Genomic DNA, 20,618 nt, shown 5'->3' with positions numbered 1-20,618 from the left:
CTGCCGATGGACGAGGCCATGGTGGCCCCGACGTGGAGCGGCCCCGGTGCGGCGCTGCGGGGAGCTCTGCTTCCGCCCGTCGAGCTTTCGCTTTCCCGGGGGAGGAGGGACGGGACGGGACGGGGCGGAGAGGAGAAGAGAAGAGAGGAGAGGAGAGGAGAGGAGGAGCGGGGCGGGGCCGGGCCGCACCTGGCGTCGGATGGAGATTGGGGAGACGGCACGGGGAACGTGGGGTGCGGGAAGAACGGGGACCGGGAGCACCGGGCACGTGGTTCTGGGAGTACCTGGGTACGGGGAGGGCCAGGAGCATCCCTGGGCACGAAGGAGCCGGGCACGGCAGAGATGTCCCACAGCAGCGGCCGCTCCGCCTCCCCGGGGCTCTTTTGGGCAGAGGAAGGGGGCGAGGCTGAGCCGCCCCTCTGGAGGGCGGAGGTCCGGGGTCGTTTGCTGGGATGGGGAAGCAGCTCCAGCTGGCACCGCCGAGCTGCGATTTTGTCCCGGTGTGGGAAAGCTGCCGGCCGCGCTTCCACCTGTGCTGGCGCTGCTCCGTGGGCAGAGCTCTGCACCCTCCTTCAGAAGCGCCCGGATCGGCCCCGTGGGCACAGCTGTGAGGTGTGATGAGTTGTGCACAGTCCTCAGCCCTGCTGTCGGGGCAGTTTGCAGACGCAGCTTTCCTGTACCAAAAACCCTCCTTTTGCCCTGGTGATGTCTCTTTCCCCACCAGGGCCATTGGGAGCTGTGGGTCCGGGGGGATTTCTGCTGTTCTGGGGGGTGGCTGAGCAGTCGTGCTTCGCATAGCAGACAGCAGCAGGATTGTGTGCAGCTCCCAGGAGACATTTCCTGTTGGAACAGCAGGAGAATAAAAAATTTAGGGGTTTTCCCTTTCGACTTCAGAGGAAAATCCCTCCTTTCCTGGAAAACAGAGCCACCCTAGGAGAGCAATCATTGATTTCAGCCAGGAGAAATCCCCAAATTCCTTGTTTGGAAGTTGCTTTTTCTTCTCTTTCCACAGAGCTTTTCTGCTTGCTCCCTTTAAGCCAAGCATGAATGCACTTCGCCATCACCTCGCTCTGCTTTGACAGTTTCTATGCTGCGTTCCCAGCCCCGAACCTCTCTGCTCTGGAGGAACACTGTCCCTTTGTGCCCTGGCCACAACCCAGCCAACCGTGCCCTGCTGAACTTGGAATCTTCCCACTGAGGGCTCCTTTCTGCCAGAATCCCACCGTGCCAACAAACAGACACATTGTGGACTCTGCTGTGAGTACACAGCCAAAACTGTTCTGCTTCACTGCACGGAGCCCGGAGAGAGCTTTGTCTGTTCTTTTGTTTTGCTTCGTTCTTCCTTTGCGGCTTTACGTGCTGGAATTCTGCAAGCGTGGTGCATTCAGGGTGCAAACACTGTGCTGCAAACATTGCCCTGCAAAACCCCGTGTTGCACCAGGATCCTGTGCTTACACCGCAGCTCCTCCTCCTCTTCCTGGTGAGGAAGGCCCGTGGCAGCCCCTTTTTCCCCCGGTCCTGCCCCTCCCCCTTTGCCCACCCCCTCACTGGGTGCTGCATTTCAGAGCACCCAGGCTCAGCATCCCCACAGTATAGGAGCTCATCTCATCCTGTCTGTGGCCAACCTGGGGCTGGGCACAGAGTGGGGGCTCAGGGCCCTCGTAAGGTTCCCCCCCCCACTCTCTGTTGGTGCCCCTGTTAGGGCTGGGAGCCCCAGAGCCACATCTCCAGCCCCAAGTCCTCCTGCCCCCAGACCCAGAGTGCAGAGAGCCCTGCGTCCAACTCACAGCTCCCCAGAACATGAAAGAAAACCTCATCCTTTAGTTTTAGGGATTGTTTCTTTCAGAGGACGGTACAGACCCAAGTCAGCCCTGCTGCTTTTCCTTGCAGTGAGACAGATTTAACCCCAAGCATTTCAATCTGCCCTCGGGACTGCTTGGAGGGGTTGATTAGCAGGGGAGCTCGGGCGGGACTGGTGCTGAGCTGCAGTCTCCTGCAAATATAGTGCAGGGAATCCGCTCCTTTCAGGGGCAGTTTGATGGTCAGGAGGTGCAGAGGCGTCTCAGCTTACAGCTCCACGGCCGGGCTGCATGTAGGCACCCATAGATGGAAAGGGCTGAGCTGCACAGCCTCAGGTGTAGCACGAGAGCTGCCCTGTGCTGAGCCAGGAGCTGATCATGGGTTAAAACACTGCCTTTGGGCTGTTTGGCATTGGGGGTGTTTCAGGGGTTAATTGCAGCATGCAATGGCTTTCCACCTGGATGCACCTGGTTTAACCTCCAGGTGCTCACTGCCTCTTTTTCTGCATTTCTCCCTCCTCATTACCCCATGGCTGTGGGGCAGAATTAGCCTTCAGCTGAGCTGGAGGAACCCATGGCTGGGGTGGGGGCAGGTGGTGGCAGCAGGGTCTGAGTGGCCTTTACAAAGCTCTGGGCTTTGCTGCCCCAAAGCACCATGGCTGTGTCACCTGCCCAGTGCTGGGCACTGTGGGGTGATGGAGGTGGGGATGAAGATGGCTCAGCCCCTGGAAGACGTGGGGCAGTGCTGGGGCAGCCAATGGGGGGTACCCACATGAGACCTGCAGCCCCACACCTGGTGCTGGCCCAGACCTCTCCCCATATCCCTCTGAAGTACATTTGCAGCTCAGTGCCATCTGCCGTGGGGGGCAGCGGGTGATGGGAGCCCCCAGTTCTGCTGGCAGGGCTGCAAACCTCAGCCCCAAACCCAGCTTGTACCCAAGGAGCTCTGTAAGATTTGCTAATCTCAAAATATTGTTGGCATCCCGGACAGTAATTTACTGCATGTTTTGCCACAGCAAGTACTTTCCAAAAGGCCATGCTAAGTTTACACCGGAGCAGCTGGGATCAGATGTCAGCTGCTGGCTGCTCCCTCTGTCCCCCTCAGCCCCCTGTGCTGGGGTGCAAAGGATATGGGTTCCCTGCACCCTGCAAGCAGGAGGTGACGTGGGTACCAGGAAAGGGAATACCAGGGGTGCATTGGCCCATGCACGTGGGGTGGCTGCACATCTGGCTTGCAGGTTTGTGCAGTGCACGTTGGTTTTGAAGTCGTGCAGCCAGGGGTAGGAAATAGGCAGCCCTGGTGCCCAGGGCCTGGCCACATTTACCTTCCTAAGGGCTTTGCAGGTTGTGAAATTAAATCAGCTTCTCAGCTTTGGTGGCAGCTAAGCAGGAGTGCTGCACATCCCCGCACATTGCTGCAGCATTCCTCCATCCATGGGATCCCGGGGGCTTTGCAGGAGCTGGGGAAGAAGGGTGCTGTGGGATCCCGGGGTGTTTCCAGCCCATGGGTGGAGTGGGCTCTCTTTGCACTGATTCCATTGCAGTGGGGACAGTCGTTCATTCAACACTTAGGATGTCCTCCTCCTTTGGAAGGACCATGCTGTGGGGGAGGGGGGCATGAGACCCTCATGTTGTCCCATCCCCCTGGGATTTCTGCCACCTCCAACCCTAAGAAATGGAAGCAAGCCATCACAGCAAAAGCCACTGCCAGGCTCAGCCCTCGCTGGGTCACAGGGGCTGCATGTGGTGGCATTTCCCTGCAAAAATACACACACGTCCCTTTGTGATGGCATGAGCGTGTGCTAGGAGGAGCACCCTCTGCCATGCTGCTTTCTTGCTCTTTTAGGTTGAGAGATCAAACCCCATTCATGCACTGATCCCCAGGTCCTGGCCCAGCTGCTCTGGAGGTGCTTTGGGGCAATGATTCCTCCAGGAAAGGCACAGGGCTGTCATATGGGGCTGTCCTGAGGTGGAAGGGGCAGCAGAGGTGGGTCAGGATGGGGAGCAGTGCCCACACTCCCCATCCCTCGCAGCAGGCACACGTGGAGCCCATGCATCCTGAACAGATCTGGGCCGTATCTGTGGGGACACTGGGGACACTGAGAACCATGAGAAAAAAGGCATCTTCCCAAATTCTGGAGCAGCATCTGGAGGTTTTAGCAGGGACCCAGTGTGAGAACTGCCTGGTTAAATGTCCCCATGATGCTCTCTGGTGGCAGCAGGGAAGGGTGCAGCTGGGCCACTGTTGGACAATCCTGAAGTGGGTCTGTTTTCCCAGTTCCTGGGATCTGGAGCAAGTCACAGCGACGTGGGCATGGTCTGAGCTCTCATAGCCCATCCCATCCTGTAAACTCTGCAGGGAGGGGGCATGGCAGGGAGGTCCTGAATGATGGTGCCTGGATTAGAGGGAGACTTTGGGGTGGGGGGATCCAGGATGTGCTGCCCCTTGTCCAAGGTTTGCTCCTCTCAGCATCACAGCATCCTGGGCAGGGGCAGCACACATGGCACCTGTGCCAAGGGGGAGTGTGAGTGGAAACATTTAGGGCAAGTAAATGAGAGATGTGAATGGGAGAAAGGAGCTGGGGAGGGAAGTCTGCAGTGCTGATCCTGCAGGAGAGACTGGGGAGAAGCCCTGGAAATGTTAGAGTTGTATTTGGCAGGTGGTGGAGGCAAGGGGATGCTGAAGACCAAGTGAGTGCGTGCCTTAGGCTGTAGCTGGTGGTGGGATGTGTTTTACACCAGGGCTGGGCTAACTGGGATGCACTGGATGCTACCTGGGGCTGCAGGCACTGAGCTCAGCAAAACAGGATTCTGGGCTATGCTGTCTGCAGCCTGTCCCAGAGAGAGATCAGGCAGGGCAGGTGGTGACAGAGCCTTATTGGCATCCCCAGCTGCTGTCCCCAGCCCGTGGTGGAGGTGACCCCCAGCAGGCTGAGGACAGCAGGGCTGGCATGGGCTCAGCCTGGCATAGGTAAACTCCTGCTGGCAGCCATGGAGGTGGGGCAGGGTGGGAAAAAAAGCCATAGGAGGCAAAGCAATGCATTGGCTTTGTCATGGCTTCTGGGTGCTGGACGTGGGTGACTTATGGGGTGCCAAGGCCCACAGGTGCTTCTGTCTGCCTATGCTGACCTGGGAGGTCGCTGCTCCTGCCCCGTGCAGCTGCGATGTGCAATGGGACTGCCTCAGTGGTGGCACTGCTGATACCACTGTGACACAGCGTTCCCCATCAGGCTGCCACCTCCAGGAAGGCTGAGCCAGGCTCTGCTCCCAGTAAGGCACTGGGCAGAGTCTGGGCATCCCCACTTGGGTTTCTCTGTTGCTGTCCCCCCTGCCAGCTTGGAGGATGGTTATCCCAGTTCTACCCCAGAATAGCACCCTGATGCTAATAGGGCTAAGTGTTGGCATCCTCCTGCCTGCATCTGGCTGCTCCAGTGGAAGGACTTCAGCTCCAGCCTCCAACAGAATGGTTTGGTGAGCTGGTGCTGGGAGTGGGTGATCCCCAGGTGCCAAATTGAGCCAAGGGGACGCTGAGTGTTGATGGTGTGAGATGATGCGTGGTCACACGATGGGGACAATCCTACAGCATCCACCGGGCTGGGCAGCACAACCCATATTTGCGTTCCCAGCTGATACCCCAATAGGAGCTCAGAGACACCCTGAATCATGCTGGATGCGTCTCTCGATTTCCCGGCTGTTCTACACATGTAATAAGGACATTTTAAAGTCATCCATCACCTGGCCTGGGGGCTTCAGGGGAGGGGTTGCTCCCATGTCCCTGCTGAGTCCCTGCCTGTGCTCATTGCTGTGGGGTGAAGTAAGCATCTGCTTGCGTGCGGTGCACCAGACGGAAAGCTTGTCTGCATCTCAGCCCACCTGCCGCCTGCCCCGGTGCTTGACTCAGCGTGCTGTGAATATCATAGTGACAAGCAGCCTGGAAATGCTGCTGGAGCCTGGAAGTGACGGCAGGCATGACATGACCCTGAGCTGGTGGCTGTGGTTGGTGGCTGCGTGGTCTCCGTGTGAGCTCCATGGTTTTGTGGAGGTCTGACTTAACCCCTGCAAGGAGGGGCTGGGCTCCTTTGGGCATTTGTCTGGGTTGGTTGGGGTGTTTTCTATGGAATCCCAGGCCACACAGCACGGACAGGACTGGAGTGGCCATACGGAGGAGGGGATGACTCCAGGTCTCTCCCTTTGGGTGGCTTTGCCCATATTCCACTATGGGGTGACAGTGAGGACTGCGAAATGCTGAGTGTCTCCTTCCCCACCCTGATGCAGGCTGTGAGTGGCTACTCCTTGACAACACCCTAGGAAGATAAAGAGGGCTTGTGAAGGATGCCCGTGGAAGGGGAGTTGGACTGGGTGTTCTTTAGGGTTCCCTTCCAACCCAAACCATTCTGTGATGTGATACAACAGCATGGCTCTGTCCTCTCCCCCAGTGATACACACTGCTCTTGACAAGGACCTCACAGTGCCATACTTGCAATTATTGGTGGCCCAGGTGACAGAGTGTGACATTCACCTGCTGCTCATAGTCCTCCTGGGGCGCAAAGAGCCTACCTGGGCTCTCCAGAGAGGCTCATGGGGATACAAGATGGGATGAGCCCAGAGGATGTTCAGCTTTGAGGAGCCCTTTTTGCCCACACGACGTGGCCTCTTCATTGATTCTGGGTCTTTGGTTCCATGATTTGGTCCAACCACTGGAGGAATCTTCTGTCTTCCCCCACTGACACGTCAGCTGTTGCCATTGGGAATGGCCCTGCCTGGGTTTTCCCCCATTCCACCCATTGTGTCCCTGATGCAGTTTCCCAACCCTAATTTCTTTTAGGGTTCATCTAGGTTCATCTCTTTGCGATGGGGTCCTGTCTACAAGCCCAGCAAGAAATACGACCACGCTGCTTCTTTTTTGGGGGGAGTGGATTACAGTGGCATGAGAAGGACCTGATCCTGTAAAGAATAAAGGAAATCTTCAATATTTAGACCTGTGTTTTACCTAGAGGATAGGTAAGGCATATCAATGGAGCTGTGAGCTGGAAATATTGGTCAGAAACAATTTATAAATAGTACCTTTTTTCCTGTACAGAAGAGATAATTTCTCACTGGAAAATATGAATCCCTGTACTTCATCTAAACGCTGAAATACTTTGGGTTTCAGGCAAAATGCATTGATATTTAAATTATTACTAAAATTTTAATGTCCAACTCCCAGCTGCCTGCTGGGACAGCACAGCCCACTCGATGCACTCAGTTTTCATGCTGAGGTGGAGCACTCTCCCCATCGGGCGCCTCCTTTTGTCCCCATCTCCCACCCCAGTGGGTTTCTCCTACTCCTCCCACCAACACGCTAACGTTAGCTCCCCACAAAGCACGAGTCCTTTTGGGACACTCTGCTCCATCCTTTTTGAAGAAGTGGCTCCTTGGCCCCGTTTCCCTTTCCCCATCACTCATCCACAATTGAAGATGTGGAGGTGAGTGACCAAACCTGGTCCCTTTGGGAGCCCTTTGACTTTGGGTTTGGGCAACCAGCCACGATGCCTTGGTGACCCACGTCAGGGAGCGCGGTGTTTCTGTACCTGAGTGCATTCAATGTACGGTGGCCTCGCTGGTGATGTGAGAATTAACAAGATGCCAATATACTATGGTAACGTGGCCCAGATAAGTCTGGGTGATAAGCCGTGTTGATTCATTTGCTCTTAACCTATGAGTCATCCTGTGAGTCAACAGAGAAAACAACATGGAAACGTCACCCAGCAGGTCCTAAAAACTCAGACTTTGTTCATATCAAGAACTGTAAGTGGAATAATTGCATTGATGTTCCTTTCCAGGGGAAAATGTTTAATTTGCAACTGCACTCACACAAATAGAAATAGAAATCAGAGTGCTCATTTCCTTACTGACAGAATTTTGGTATTGATCTTCTTTTTAATTCTTTTCTCTGAGCTTTTAAAATTGCTTTTCTCGACACACAATCAAAAGAAAATTCCTCTTTGCAAAGTGTTCTGGTTTAGATTACACATCACAGTCATTTTTTGGGAGAAAAAAATGAAGGCTTCAAGCAGAGTTGGTGCACAAAATGGCCACCTGTGAGCTGATGGGAAAGGCCCCCACCACAAGGTCCAGGTGAGTGCCAGCCATTAACAAGGTTATGTGTTGGCTGAAGTCTCCCATGGAGATACTACTCAGAGGGCTACAGCCAACGCCGACTCTGGGCAGAGGTTTTGGGAGGTCTCATCCCACCTTCATTTATATTGAGGAGGTCAAGGATTGGACAAAGTCTTGGTGGCTCAAGGCATAGAAGAAATGGAGTTTTCCCCAATCCTACTGCCCAGGGGATGAAGGCTGGTGGAGAAGGATGGACAGACCGTGGGACAGGAGTGTTGTGCTGAAGATTGCAGACTCTGTAGCCAATGAGGGGTGTGGGGTGCTGGGGGGTTGAGCTCACATTACTTGATCCTCCTTTGGCTTGCAGGGCCGATGGCTGTGATGAGTTTTCTTCTCACCTTACAGGAGCATGGCAGGCAAAAAATGGGAGGTCTCCTTCATGCCCTTCCTGGGGGCTGGCAGCCACCCTCTGCTGTGTAGAGGACCTCAGGCAATGCCTTTGTGCAGCCACCAGTGCTCGCTGTCCCTGTTTCCATGCCCAGAAGCTGATCTCCATGCTTGGCCAAACCCAGCACCCAAGTAGCACCCAATGGGCCCAACAACCAGCACTGTTGTCCTGACCACTTTTCTTCCTACCAGCTCCATTACCCACCCAGGGTCCTCCTCCCCATGGGACACATCCTTCAAAACTCTGTAGATCTTTTCTCGGACCCTCTCATTAAACACCAGCCTGGCCCCTGGGGTTTTGCTTTGCTCCATCCCCTTCCAGGGTGCCCCCAGCTCCACTCAGAAAACCTCTCCCGTCAGATCAATCTGGTCCTGTCAGAGCACAGAGCTCTGTGCTCCAGCTGTCCCTGAGTGCCCTCTTGACCCTGATGTGAGCCTTTGGAGAAATGCCCAGAAGCTCCTCCAAACAGCATCCATGGAGGGAAATAGTTGGGGAGAGGAGAAAACACTCCATTGACCCGAATTTGAGGAAGGCTAAGGAATTAGACCATAGGTTACAGAGGCATTTTTAGTAGCATACCAGGCATGATATGGCAGCAAACGAAACAAGGACAGGCAGGGGGGTGAGTGGGTTTATATCCCATAGACTAACATGGCTTTGGGTTACTGTGGTCCTTTGGGATGAATTGGAATGTGAGGTTGGCAGAAAGGTGGCTGGATGTGAGTCCTGGGGTGACCAGACCCCATGGACACAGTTCTGCTTTGTATGTGCAAGGCAGAGGCAAGGCTGCAAGACACTGCAAGGCTGGCCTTTCTTCAGTATTCTCCAGGAATGAGGGTCAGCAGGGCTGGGGAAACCACAGAGCAGCCAGGTGTCCATGGGGCTGTGTGAGGATCATGATAGGGAAAACAGCTGTATCAAGGCCAAGGAGCTATGGGGAGAACATGGAGAGAGGGGATCTGGGGCTGACTGTGGGACTGGGGAAGGGTCAGGTGTTCAGGTAGGAGCTAGGAGAGGACCTGGGTTCAAAGAAGTGGGGAAGCTCACGAGCATCTTGCCTTGGTGACCCTGCTTTGGTGAGGGGTTGGTCTGGATGATCTCAAGAGGTGCCTTCCAAGCTCAGCCCTTCTGGGTTTCTAGAACTGAGCTGAGGAGCAGAGTGACCTTAGGTTATGGCAGGGAATAAAGAAGGACCTGGGATGCAAGTGGGTCAGGGGAGCAATGCGGAGATCAGGAGATGGAGGGGTCTTGTGCGGGACAAAGCGTGAGGTGTGTGGGGTGAACGCAGAATTTGGGGCCAGCAGGTAACCACAGAGGTGGCAGTGGTGGTGTGGGAAGCTCACAGTGGTGTTGGTGTGGGAACTGGAGTTGTGTCCCCAAAGAGAGGTGACCTGGCCCTGGCCTGCGCAGTCCCGTGCAGGCATGGGGGGAGTGGGGGGGCAGGACCATGTGTTGCAGTCCCATAGGAGGGGGTAGGGGCGTGCTGCTGAATGTGCAGGTCCCGGGTGGCTATTCCTGGAGGCCCCCGCCTGCGCAGGCAGATTGGTTTGCAGGGAGGTGACAAGTGCCAGCCCGAGCCTATAAAAATCTCCAGCCCCTGTCCTGGCTCAGTGACCCGATTCCCCCTCCCAGCACAGCCGTCCTGCAGCACAGCCCGTCCCTTCAGAGTGGAGATATTGGATCCAGAGTGGAGACCCCAAATCAGGGACCCCAGCTTCAGAGCTAAGTTCCCAAGACTGGAGGACAGACCTTTGGTTTGGAGCGGGGACCCCCACTGAAAGCAGAGATCCCAGAGCGGAGACCCCAAAACAGCCCCTCGGCTTTGCAGCAATGACCGGCAAAACGGCTCCAGCTGCTGCAAAGAAAGCACCAGCCTCAAAGAAAGCACCGGCACCAGCCCCAAAGGAAGAGCCAGCACATACCCCAAAGGAAGAGCCGGCACACACCCCAAAGGAAGGGCCGGCACACACCCCAAAGGAAGAGCCGGCACACACCCCAAAGGAAGAGCATGCCCCAGCCCCTGCTGCTGAAACCCCCCCAGCCCCCGAGCATCCCCCTGATGCAGAGCAGCCTGCGGCCCCTGCATCTGAGCATGCTCCGGCCCATGAGGCTGAAGCGACTCCAGCCCATGAGGAAGGATCCCCCCCGGCTGCCCCAGCTGAAGCCCCAGCCCCACAGCCTGAGCCTGAGAAACCCAAAGAAGGTGAGGAGGGGACTGGATAGTGAAGTGGGGAGGGGAACGTGCAAGGATGAGACAGGGACACATATGGGTGAAAAGCTGGGGCATGAGTTCGACGGTGATATTTTGGGAGGGGGGTAGGGCTGGGGGAATCGGGGTGGGTGGGCTGATTGCTCCCCAAGAGCCCACAGCCTGCCCTCACTCTGTGGCTTTGTTGCAGAGCCGCCCAGCATTCCTTTGTCCTTGGCTGTGGAAGAAGTGACTGAAAACTCTGTTACACTGACCTGGAAAGCACCGGAGCAGACGGGCAAATCGAGCCTGGATGGATACGTGGTGGAGATCTGCAAAGATGGAAGTAGGCTTGGGCTTTCCTGCCTCTTAAGCATGGAGAGTGGGCAAGGTGCTGCAGAGGTGTGAGATGGAGCTGGGTGGAACTTTGTAGCACCTTTCTGTGCAGCCCATTTTCCTTTCTTTGCACCAAATACTTTGATTTAAGTGATATATATATTTTTTTCCTATAAAGGAGAGGGTCATCTCGTTGGCTTCAGGTACTGGTGGTCTCTTTAGCCATGGGCTGGACCGCAGGGGTTTAACGTCACTTCTGTATCCAGCTAGAGGGTGGAGGAGGGAGCAGCAGGCCCGTAGGGAATGGTCTCTGGTGATCACCAGCTCTACATGAACCCAGGATTGGGACGGGCATACAAGACCATGGGAGGATAGAGACACAATTATCTCATGTCTGCTCCAAGAAATGGGGATAAGATGGGAGGAGGAGAGAGGAAAGTGTTCTGCTGGGTGGTGTGAGAGGTTGGCAAGTATCAGCAGGCAAGCCCACCCCCAGGAACACGGGGCTCAAAGACCTGGAAGGAGGATGGATGCAGAGGATGGAGAGGGGTTGGTGGGCGGCAGCAATTAGCTGCAGTTCTCCGGTTGCATGGCTTGGTGGTGGAATGAAGTAGGTGGGTGAAATGTGTTTGTGAAGCCCTGCTTGGCCTTGGGGTGAGAGTGAACGAGGTGTGTGTGGGGACAGCAAGGGCAGGCTGGGGCTGCTGGGATGGGTGCTGAGTGAGGCTGGAGCAGTTTGGGAGATCCAGGTGGTCCATGGAAACTTGACCTGTGGCCTTTGGCCATTCAGCTTGTGGCAGGCATGATCAACACAAGCAAAACTACAAGCGTGGCCACAGGAGGCTTTCCATTGGGCTGGAGGCTGGGGAGGTAACTGGCTTGATAGGATCTGTGAGGAGGTCCTTGCATGGGAGAAGGAAAGATGCAGGAGTTCCTGGAGGAAGCTGGCTAACAGCCACCAAAGGTCACGGTTTTGGATGCTCTCCTAGCATGCTTTTGCCTTGGCTGAGTGGCAGAAGAGCCATAGTCACTCAGTGGTGGCCACATGGGCTCTGAGACTGCTGCATTTGGGCTGGTACAAGAACCTGGGTGGCCAAAATATGGTCAGATTGGAGTGAAGGTAGAGTAATGCCAGTGGCAGGTGATGGACAGGTTTTACCCAATGTGGAGGATGTGCGGGGGAGCACAGTAAGCCACAGCAAAGGATCTTCAGGATTCGAGAGAAGATAGGCTGGCAGGGTGGTCAGAGGATCTTAACTACTTCCAGAAATGCACCTGGAATGTCAGCAGAGCCCGTGTTTGTTGGCCTAATGCCTTGCAAATTGCCTCCTGCACAACAGTTGACCACCTGCCAGTTGGTAACCCACACTCCTTGGCAGGGTGGGGAGGCCAGGTGTCCCAAATCTGATGACATGAATCTTTCTGCTTGTGCCTTTCCAAGGGAGCAGTTTGTTGCTTCTCTGTTTCACCTCTTGGGGTTTGATCTTGCTGTCTGGAGGGCGTGCATCCATCTGGCCATGCCGCATCTGTAGGGCTTTGCTGGGTTTGTTCCAGGTACGGACTGGACAGCTGTGAACAAGGCGCCTTTTCTCTCCACCCGCTACAAGATCCAGGACCTCGGCTCTGGTGAGAAGGTCCACGTGCGGGTGAAGGCCATCAGCGCCAGTGGCACCAGCGTCCCAGCTACCTTGGAGCAGCCGATCCTCATCAGGGAAATCACTGGTAAGAATTCGTGCCATGCAGTATCCTCGTGTGCCTTGTCAACAGGCAAAGAAATTGCACTCATCCCTGCAGCCCAACCATCCTCTGCCCTCTCACTGTTGCGAGCCAGCCTTTGACTGAGATGTTATCCTCCAAAACAGGGCCCAGTTCCCCTGGATTGGGATGGGAAGGGGGCAGCTTCCTGACCTCAGTGCACTGATCTTGTAGTTGGGAGCGAACCGCACCCAAAACGCAGAGCCCCGTTTTCCCATTTCATTGCAATGGCTGTGAAATGGCCTTGCATCTTCTCCCCTTGCATCTCCGCTGTGCCACCACATCCCTGTTGGGCAGCAGGGCCGGAGGCAGCTTTGTTTATATAGCTGAGGAAAGTCGAGAGCTGGTTGTGTGGACACTGGGAACTCTAATCACGCTGGACGCGCTAATGAACGGCTCGCTCCCATGCTTAGCAAGACTCGCATTCCTACTGGGGTGCAGCAAATGTGCTGAGGTTGATGGATGATTGCAAGGCTGGTTTTCATTTAGCTGACAGGAAATATACTTATTTATCCTGGGGAATTATTAGTGCACAAGTTTTCCCGTGACTCAAAGAACAGAGATTTTTTCATCAGCTTTAAAGTAGTATTAATGGTAACACGAGGTATTGCAGAAACTGCCAGCTTTTTGTAGGAAAGGACTTGGAGAAGGCTACTAGCATCTGGAAAGGGTCCTGCAGGGCTGTGCGTGTAGCTTATTGGGTGCTGTGTCCAGAGCCCAGCTCTGCCTGAATCCTCTGGGGACTGAAGCAGAGATATCACAGAGGTGTCTGCCAGCGGTGCCCTGTTCACCTCCAGATCCCATTTTCCTTGCAGAACTGGGGAAATGGAGGCACAGGGACTGGGATGAGATGCCAGGCGCACAGCTCAGGTTTCCCATTGGCAGTCCCATGCTGCACCAAGCTGCCTGTTCTGCTGTCATCACTGCAAGCTTTTTCCCAACCACGTGTGCCAGCTGAGATTAAAACCCAAAGGGCTGGAAGATCCATGCGCAACTTGCTCTGTTCTATATCTTTTCCTTTTTTTTTCTTTCCTTTGCTGTCTGAAACTCTTTATTGGCATATGGCCCTTGCCAACTTTTGCATTTCATCTGAACCACAGTCTGCCACGTGCTTTGGCTGTGCTGAGAAACAAATGACCCCTCTCGAGTCCACCCAGGGGTGCTGGTGCACATTGGGTGCCCGAGTCCGTTCATCCCCATCCTGTCTGTCACATTCTGGCCTTCCCATTTTATTCAGGATTGCATCTTGCACCCCTCTTTGGTACATTTACAGCGTCAGATGGGTCTTTAAATAGCAGCAGTACATGCAGCAGGGATTTTAAGAACAGGTGGGATGAGTGGGTTTGGGAGGCAGAGAGAGAGATGGGGAGAAACCAGCCAAAGATTCAGCATCTTGCAGGGAATTAGGGCAAGGCAGTGCCTTCTCAGCCATGTACACACTCCATCTGGGCCACTGTCCCAACCAGCCCCATGTGGCTGAGCTGAGGAAGACACCCATGAATTAATGTTCCTCCACGGAAATCCAGTTTCTCTGCCCTGCTGGGATGAATGAGCCCACGCAGAGCACCAACACGTGGATTCCTGCAGCCAACAGCTGTGTGCACAAAGCAGAGACCTCCCCAGCTGTCAGCGGGGCCATCTGGGACCGTCGGGCATCTCCCAGCCCTCTCTGCTCACAGCTGTTGAGGCTTCGCCTGCTCCTGGTTTAATTCTGGCTGTCGCCCTCCACGAGCCCCCACCCCAGAGCTGAGCTCCAGCACGTTTAATCCAGGCAGAGACACACAGCTCTTTTATGAGGGGCTCACGTCAACCCAATGCCTCCCCAAAGGATTGCTGGCTCCGTGCTGGTTGGGTTACACGGCTGCTATTTTCACCCTGGGAAGGAGGCACGCACTCCATTGGCATTCTCCAGTGGTTTTTTTGCTTATCTTTGTTATGTTCCCTTGGGGACATCAGCCTCCATTTTCTAGCCTGGCCTTTTGTAGCTCTGCTATAAGAAACTGTGCACCATCTTGTCCTCTTGACAGCCCCGAGACCACAGTGAAGGAAGATGCCCACCAAGCTTGCCCTTGCTGGAAGTTAGGTTGTGTGTTCCTAGAAATTCTGCTGCGTGAGCTGGGACATAAATGGTTCCCAACAGGAGATGCTGCCCGTGGCTTTGCTGCCACGTGGGCTCTGCTGGTTAACCCACACCGGTTGCCATGGGCAGGCTATAAAGATGAATGGTTCATCGTGGTGGTGCCATTGGATTGCAATGGACAAGGAAGTAATTTTGGAGTGCTGGCAATGGGAAGCATGGTTCAGGAGATCCTAGAATAGTAGAATCATTAAGAAAAGATCACTAAGATCACCTAGTCCAACCACCAACCCATCATCACCATGGCCACTAAAACCATGAGATGAGAGGAAAGAGTTGCTTCTGGGGAGGACATCCTGATGGCCAAGGGCAGGACGCCTGGAATAGGTTTGTCTTGTTTGACCACATATGAGATGCGATCAGGCTGTGAGCTGTGATTTTCTGGCCCCACTGTTTGACTTTCTGGTTCCCAGATCTCCCAAGGATCCGCTTACCTCGCCAGCTGCGGCAGGTGTATGTCAGGCACGTTGGGGAGGCTGTGAACCTGCTGATCCCTTTCCAGGTATGTGGGTGATTTGGGGTTTAATCCCTTGGATTTGCTCACTCAGGGTTGGTTTCCCCAGTGACCTTCCTAGCCATGCCCCATTCTGCTATGTGCTAGCTTGTCCTGGTCCCCATGTCTTACGGGTTGAGATGGGTGGGAATTCCTCTCCAATTCCTGCCTAGCTCCCATTGGTAAGGGGACAACCCCAAACAGACAAGGGCATGAACTAGGTATTGCTGCTGTCTCAGCTTGTGGTTCCTGTTCAGTTCATACCTGGCTTACAGTGCTGTGGACCCAGAGACACAGTGCTGGGTGTCCTCCTAGGGAGGGCGGCTGTTCTGGAGCAGGGTAGCCCCAGGGCTGTGTGAAGGAGGTGCTGAAGATGATGCTGGTGGGACAAGCTGGAGTCCATAGTCCATCTCCAGCATCTGAGGATGCTGTCTGTGGCATCCTCAAAGCATCTCCACTAGAGATCTGCTGTGGATTAAACCCACCCCTGAAACACCTCAGCCAAGGAAGAGGCAGAAGGCTGTCCCTGCAGTGAGGGACTTGTCCATCCCTGTCTTGTAGGCAGCTGGGAGCCTGTGCTGGCTGTGCTCCCAGGGTGAATCAGCCATGATACCAAAGTCAAACCCTTAGCTCGGCAATGTGAGCACGGCTCTGTCTGCAAATCTCTTGATAGGCAAATGAATTTGCTCGGTGGGGACTTTAGGGACCACATCATCTATGGATGATGGGTGGTGATGGGGGTTCGCTATAGTTTCTTCCCTGGGCCCTGCTGGATGAGAGAGTCCCTGCTCACTGCAGGGGAGTTGGACTAGATGACCCTTAGGTCCAACTCAAATGACTCTATGGTGCATATCCAGGCCATGGCTGTGCCTGGATGAAGTGAAGTGGCTCTGCTCACCCTGTTGGGACCACGTCCTTCAGTTGCTCTAACCTACCTACATGGGTTCCTCCAGGGAAAGCCGCAGCCCCAGGTGACCTGGACCAAGGACAACCAGCCCCTGGACACCAGCCGGGTCAACATCCGCAACACAGACAAGGACACAATCTTCTTCATCCGCACGGCGCAGCGCAGCGACTCGGGGAAATACCAGCTTGCAGTGAGGATAAATGGAGCAGAGGACAAAGCAGTCCTGGACATCCGAGTGATTGGTACGGCTGCAGATGGGGACCTGTGGGGTTGTGATGTGAGAGGTGGATCCTTTGGCTGGGGGTAGCTCCTGGTCTGGGTGGTATGGGACAGGGACAGCAGCAAAGCAAGGGCAAGGCCCTGGGGTCCTTCTTCCATTGCATGAGGAAATCGCTGTGGGGGTTGCAGGATGTCTATCAGCCCATGCCCATAGCAGATCCTCACCTCTCGTGTGCTGCAACAGGGTAAAAATACATTAAAAATGAAGTGAAGAGGAGGGACCGAGCTTAGTATTTGGGGGGAGCAAATGAGGACACAGCCATGTGAGTGTTTGCAATTGTAGAGCTGCCTGGTCCCCCCCAGAACCTGAAGCTGGTGGATGTGTGGGGCTTTAACGTGGCCCTGGAGTGGAGTCCCCCAGCAGACAATGGAAACTCTGAGATAAAGGGCTACACAGTGCAGAAGTCAGACAAGAAGAGTGGGGTGAGTCCAACCACTCCTGTGCCTCACGTACCCCAGTGCTGTGGGTTCCCCTTCCTTTAGGCAGCTTCCAACTGATCTTTTTTGTTTTTCCCCCCCCATCAGAAATGGTTCACAGTGCTGGAGCGCTGCACCCGCACCAGCTGCACCATCTCCGACCTCATCATAGGCAACACGTACTCCTTCCGTGTGTTCTCAGAGAATGCCTGCGGGCTGAGCGAGACAGCAGCTGTTGCTTCTGGGGTGGCTCACATCAAGAAGACAAGTGGGGACGGGGACGTGGTTTGGGGTGATGGGGTGAGAGGGAGGGATCCTGTCCCCAACAGGGCTTCCTTGGTGTTGGGTCGGTGGTGATGCCTCCAGGCTGGTCACCAGGATGAGCCCTGCAGGGTGAGGCTCTCAGTCCTTGGGATGGATGAAGTAGAAGGTTCTGAGGTGCCTGGCCCTGGTCTGACCTTCTGCACAGAGCGAGACAAGCATCATCTTGTTGGCTCACAGACAGGAGGCTGCATCAGCCCCAGGGACTGGGCATGGTTGGATGAGTTGAGATTTATAGACGGGGCTGGTGTGAGCTGAAGGCCAAGCCCTCAGGTTGCTCTACATGCTGTCTAGCTCATGTGAGAGAGCAGAAGTATTTTGGGAGGCTTGGGGCTGGGTTCACATGGCCATGTGATGGTCAACCAAGGATCCCAAACTCTGCCTCACCTTAATTTCATTAATTTCCTAGAAACTGTTTACCAGCCACAGAAGATCCCTGAACGGGACATGATGGAGCCCCCCAAATTCACCCAGCCTCTGACAGACCGAGCAACCACCCGGGGCTACAGCACTCACCTCTTCTGCTCCGTCCGGGGCTTCCCCCAGGTCAGTGCTCCTCCAAGGGCAGCATCACCCTGTGTGCAGGCAGCCACCAGCTGGGCTCTGCAAAGTGGCTGCAAGTGTTGGGAGATGGCTGGCCACGCTGGGTTAGGGCTGAATGGAGATAAGGTCTGCAGCTGCCCTCTGAGTCAAACCAGGGCAGGTTGGGGTGTTTCTGCACAGGGAGGGGAGGTTGGTCTCAATTCAAGCCATGCCCTGTCTCCTTCCACACTGAAAGAGGAGCTGTGGGTGCTGGCTAGAGCTCCAGAATGGATGTTTTAACTCTACAAATGGCTTCTGACAGTGAATCTCATCATGGCCACTGGCTCTGGGAAGGACCAAGGCAAAGCAGAAGGAGATGGCTATATTTTGGGGACAGTTAGATTTCTCATGTTTCTCTCTGCTTTAAAAATAAATCAATAAATGAAACCCTTCTGCCTTTTAGCCCAAAATCATCTGGATGAAAAATAAGATGGAGATACGAGAAGATCCAAAATACATAGCAATGATTGAGCAGGGCGTCTGCTCCCTGGAAATCCGCAAGCCCAGCCCCTTCGATGCGGGCGTCTACACCTGCAAAGCTGTGAACCCTTTGGGGGAAGCCTCAGTAGACTGCAAACTTGATGTGAAAAGTAAGTTTGACTGAAGAGAGAGGAGCAGATCTCCCTGCCTGTCTTCCACTGCTGTCACAGTGGTGCAGTTTGCGCCTCTTTTCTGTTGGGTTTTGGTGGAGGAGGAGCTGAAGGGCATTGGGTTGCTCTCTGACTTCTTGGGTTTAGTCTTGCAGCAACCTTTGTTTTTCCTTCATGGCCAAAAAGTGGGCAGGAAACCAGAGTCTGTAGATGCAAAGGAGCAGAGATGATGGCTATAACGGCCACTCGCTCCTCACTGCGTCCACCATCACTTGTGTCCTAAGTCACCCCCAAGCCACGCGTGCCAAAACTGCTTCACTTGCACCTGGGGTGCCATGATTTATGTCTCAGGATCCTGCCCAGGCTTTCCAGCTCCCATTTCCCTGCCTCAGCAGAGAGTCCAACCCTTGATGACAAACTTGTCCTTGTGCTGGGGCCACAAAGCACCTGACCATTGGCTAGGCTGGAACATGGTGTCATGGGGACAGACTGTCTGGGAGAAGGCAGTGCATGTGTCAGCTCTTGGAGCGTGAGTGCACAGGGATGCTGCGCATAGGTGTGAGCACACTGAGAGGATTTGTCATGTCCAGTGCACATTTAGATGTCAAAGGGGAGTGAGGTAAAGGGATTTCAGGGCCTTTACATCTCCCATACTTTCCTACAGTGCCCAAGTGAGGACGGGTTGGAGGCTGAGACGAAGAGTGAGGTAGGTTGGGACTGGAGCTGAGGGAGGGGAGGAGGGTGGATCCTTTGGGGATGGAGCAAGTTGGGCCCTTGTCAGCTGCTGATGAAGCCCTGCTTGGGGACTGCCTCCTCCCAGGGCTGGAGATGAGCTGGTGAGGAGAGATGAGAGAAACCTGCCCCTTTGCTGGGAAGAGGGAAGGCTGTAAATGGGCCAAGAGAAAAGAGGACTTGAATGGGGAGACACATGAACAACAGCCAGGGCTTGGAGATATGGAGCTGAATACACATACAGGGGGCTGGGGGCAGGCATAAGGGTGTGTGAGACAGAGGAGCAGAGCTGAAGGTCTGCAGCTGAACTTTGTGAGGCAGATGAGGGTGGAGGAACTTGTGTGGGCTTGTCATCCCTTGGAGCCACAGCTGGGATTTGGTTTCCCATCTCACCTTTGACCAGCAGCTGGCAGGACTCAGATCCTGTTCCTTCACCCAGGTGGATGCTGCAGCAGCACAAAATGTGGTGATGCTCCCAGTCACAGCCTGCAGGCCTGTCCCCTCCCCAGCAGTGCCCCTGGGTCCTGCGTGTTGTCCTGGCCATGGCATGGCCCTCTCTAGGTGTGTTTTTATCTGTGACAATAAAACAAGCCCATCTGAACTTTGGACCTCAACAGTCACTGTGTCCTGCAGTGGGGGGGGGGGCAATGGGGGTGGAGGAGTGGGAGCTGTAGGGACGCTATAGGGTGTCATAGCATCCCACATATCCATGGGTGGAGGAGACAGCTTTTGAGAAAGTGTCAGCTTTGTAAAACATGAAGATGGCTAAAGCAGAACCAAACCACCAGGAGGAGGAGGAGGAAGGGTTACCTGCTGCATCTGGAGAATGAAAAAGAGAAATAGCAACATCACAACACAGTCATATTGACATATTTTCATCCAAGTGCGAGTTCTTCGTCCTCACCAGGGCTGCCATAATTCAGCAGCACACCATTACCCTCTACCCAAACACAGACAGGCTGTGCCCATGCATTATACAGAGGAGGAATCAGCCCATTAGCTACACGTCCTTCATGTGCAGGAAGGCAGCCTCATTACTTCCATCTGTGAGACAGCTCAGGTCAGATGTTGGTAATTAACAGAGAACCCAGACAGATCCATCAGGGTGAGCGAATGAGCTGCTAAGCAGGGGTCAGCAGCACAGAGCACTTTGCCATCAGCACAGCCTGCTGGGGTTGATGGAACAGGCACATGGGGCAAGGAGGGGGCATGGGGTCAGACCCACAGACTGACATCCTGGTGAGCCATGGCACTGCAAACCTATGGCTAAAGCTGCCAGCCCTGGTGCATCAGCCCTGCAGCGAGGACCCTCCTCTGTTCCCATCTGCCTCAGGTCCCCCAGTGCCCAGATGGAAGCCTGTGGGTTCATCGTGACACTGCTCACACCAGACCACACTTTCCACCATCAGAGGGCATCGTCGGATTAATTTTTATCCCAGCCAAGGGTCAGGCTGGCTCATGGAGGTGGCTGGGGCTAGTGATGCCACTGGGGTGCAGGCTGTGGTCCAGCTGGCTGGGCAGAGGGCCAAGCAGTC

At 54.8% G+C, this 20,618-nt stretch overlaps 2 protein-coding genes across 3 annotated transcripts in view; both read left to right on the top strand.

The window, feature by feature from the left end:
* The window catches only part of LOC104914465 (myogenin-like), a 9,359-nt gene extending 4,837 nt beyond the window's left edge, over nucleotides 1-4,522 (top strand). Inside the window, exons 2-3 of the mRNA XM_031556944.1 lie at nucleotides 2,058-2,059; nucleotides 4,486-4,522. Of these exons, the coding sequence (XP_031412804.1) occupies nucleotides 2,058-2,059; nucleotides 4,486-4,507 (24 nt within the window). The 3' untranslated portion in view covers nucleotides 4,508-4,522. The remainder of the gene's footprint in view (nucleotides 1-2,057; nucleotides 2,060-4,485) is intronic.
* A 5,429-nt stretch (nucleotides 4,523-9,951) lies between these two features.
* On the top strand, nucleotides 9,952-19,684 carry MYBPH (myosin binding protein H). 2 transcript variants are annotated; one of them, XM_003212848.3, is made up of 11 exons: nucleotides 9,952-10,549; nucleotides 10,746-10,880; nucleotides 12,425-12,592; nucleotides 15,176-15,264; nucleotides 16,209-16,404; nucleotides 16,725-16,864; nucleotides 16,967-17,126; nucleotides 17,589-17,725; nucleotides 18,165-18,351; nucleotides 19,016-19,057; nucleotides 19,523-19,684. In XM_003212848.3, exons 1-10 carry the CDS (start codon nucleotides 10,177-10,179, stop codon nucleotides 19,024-19,026), a joined length of 1,596 nt encoding a protein of 531 aa, XP_003212896.1. In that variant the 5' UTR covers nucleotides 9,952-10,176; the 3' UTR covers nucleotides 19,027-19,057; nucleotides 19,523-19,684. The 2 variants fall into 2 exon arrangements, with proteins under 2 accessions (XP_003212896.1, XP_010722324.1); XM_010724022.2 differs by having other exon boundaries at nucleotides 19,490-19,684.
* Nucleotides 19,685-20,618: the final 934 nt, after the last annotated feature.

The sequence above is a fragment of the Meleagris gallopavo genome, chromosome 28, assembly GCF_000146605.3.
Source record: "Meleagris gallopavo isolate NT-WF06-2002-E0010 breed Aviagen turkey brand Nicholas breeding stock chromosome 28, Turkey_5.1, whole genome shotgun sequence".
Lineage (NCBI taxonomy): Eukaryota > Metazoa > Chordata > Aves > Galliformes > Phasianidae > Meleagris > Meleagris gallopavo.
Note: the sequence above shows the minus strand (reverse complement) of the source record. Positions and strands in the feature narration are given on the sequence as shown.

What these genes read in the sequence shown, in the direction of transcription:
- MYBPH (XM_003212848.3), top strand. Translation starts at nt 10,177, where the DNA reads ATGACCGGCAAAACGGCTCCAGCTGCTGCAAAGAAAGCACCAGCCTCA. An exon ending in ACCTGCTGATCCCTTTCCAG is followed by an intron (nt 15,265 to 16,208) that starts GTATGTGGGTGA and finishes GGGTTCCTCCAG; the next exon opens with GGAAAGCCGCAGCCCCAGGT. An exon ending in AGTCAGACAAGAAGAGTGGG is followed by an intron (nt 16,865 to 16,966) that starts GTGAGTCCAACC and finishes CCCCCCCATCAG; the next exon opens with AAATGGTTCACAGTGCTGGA.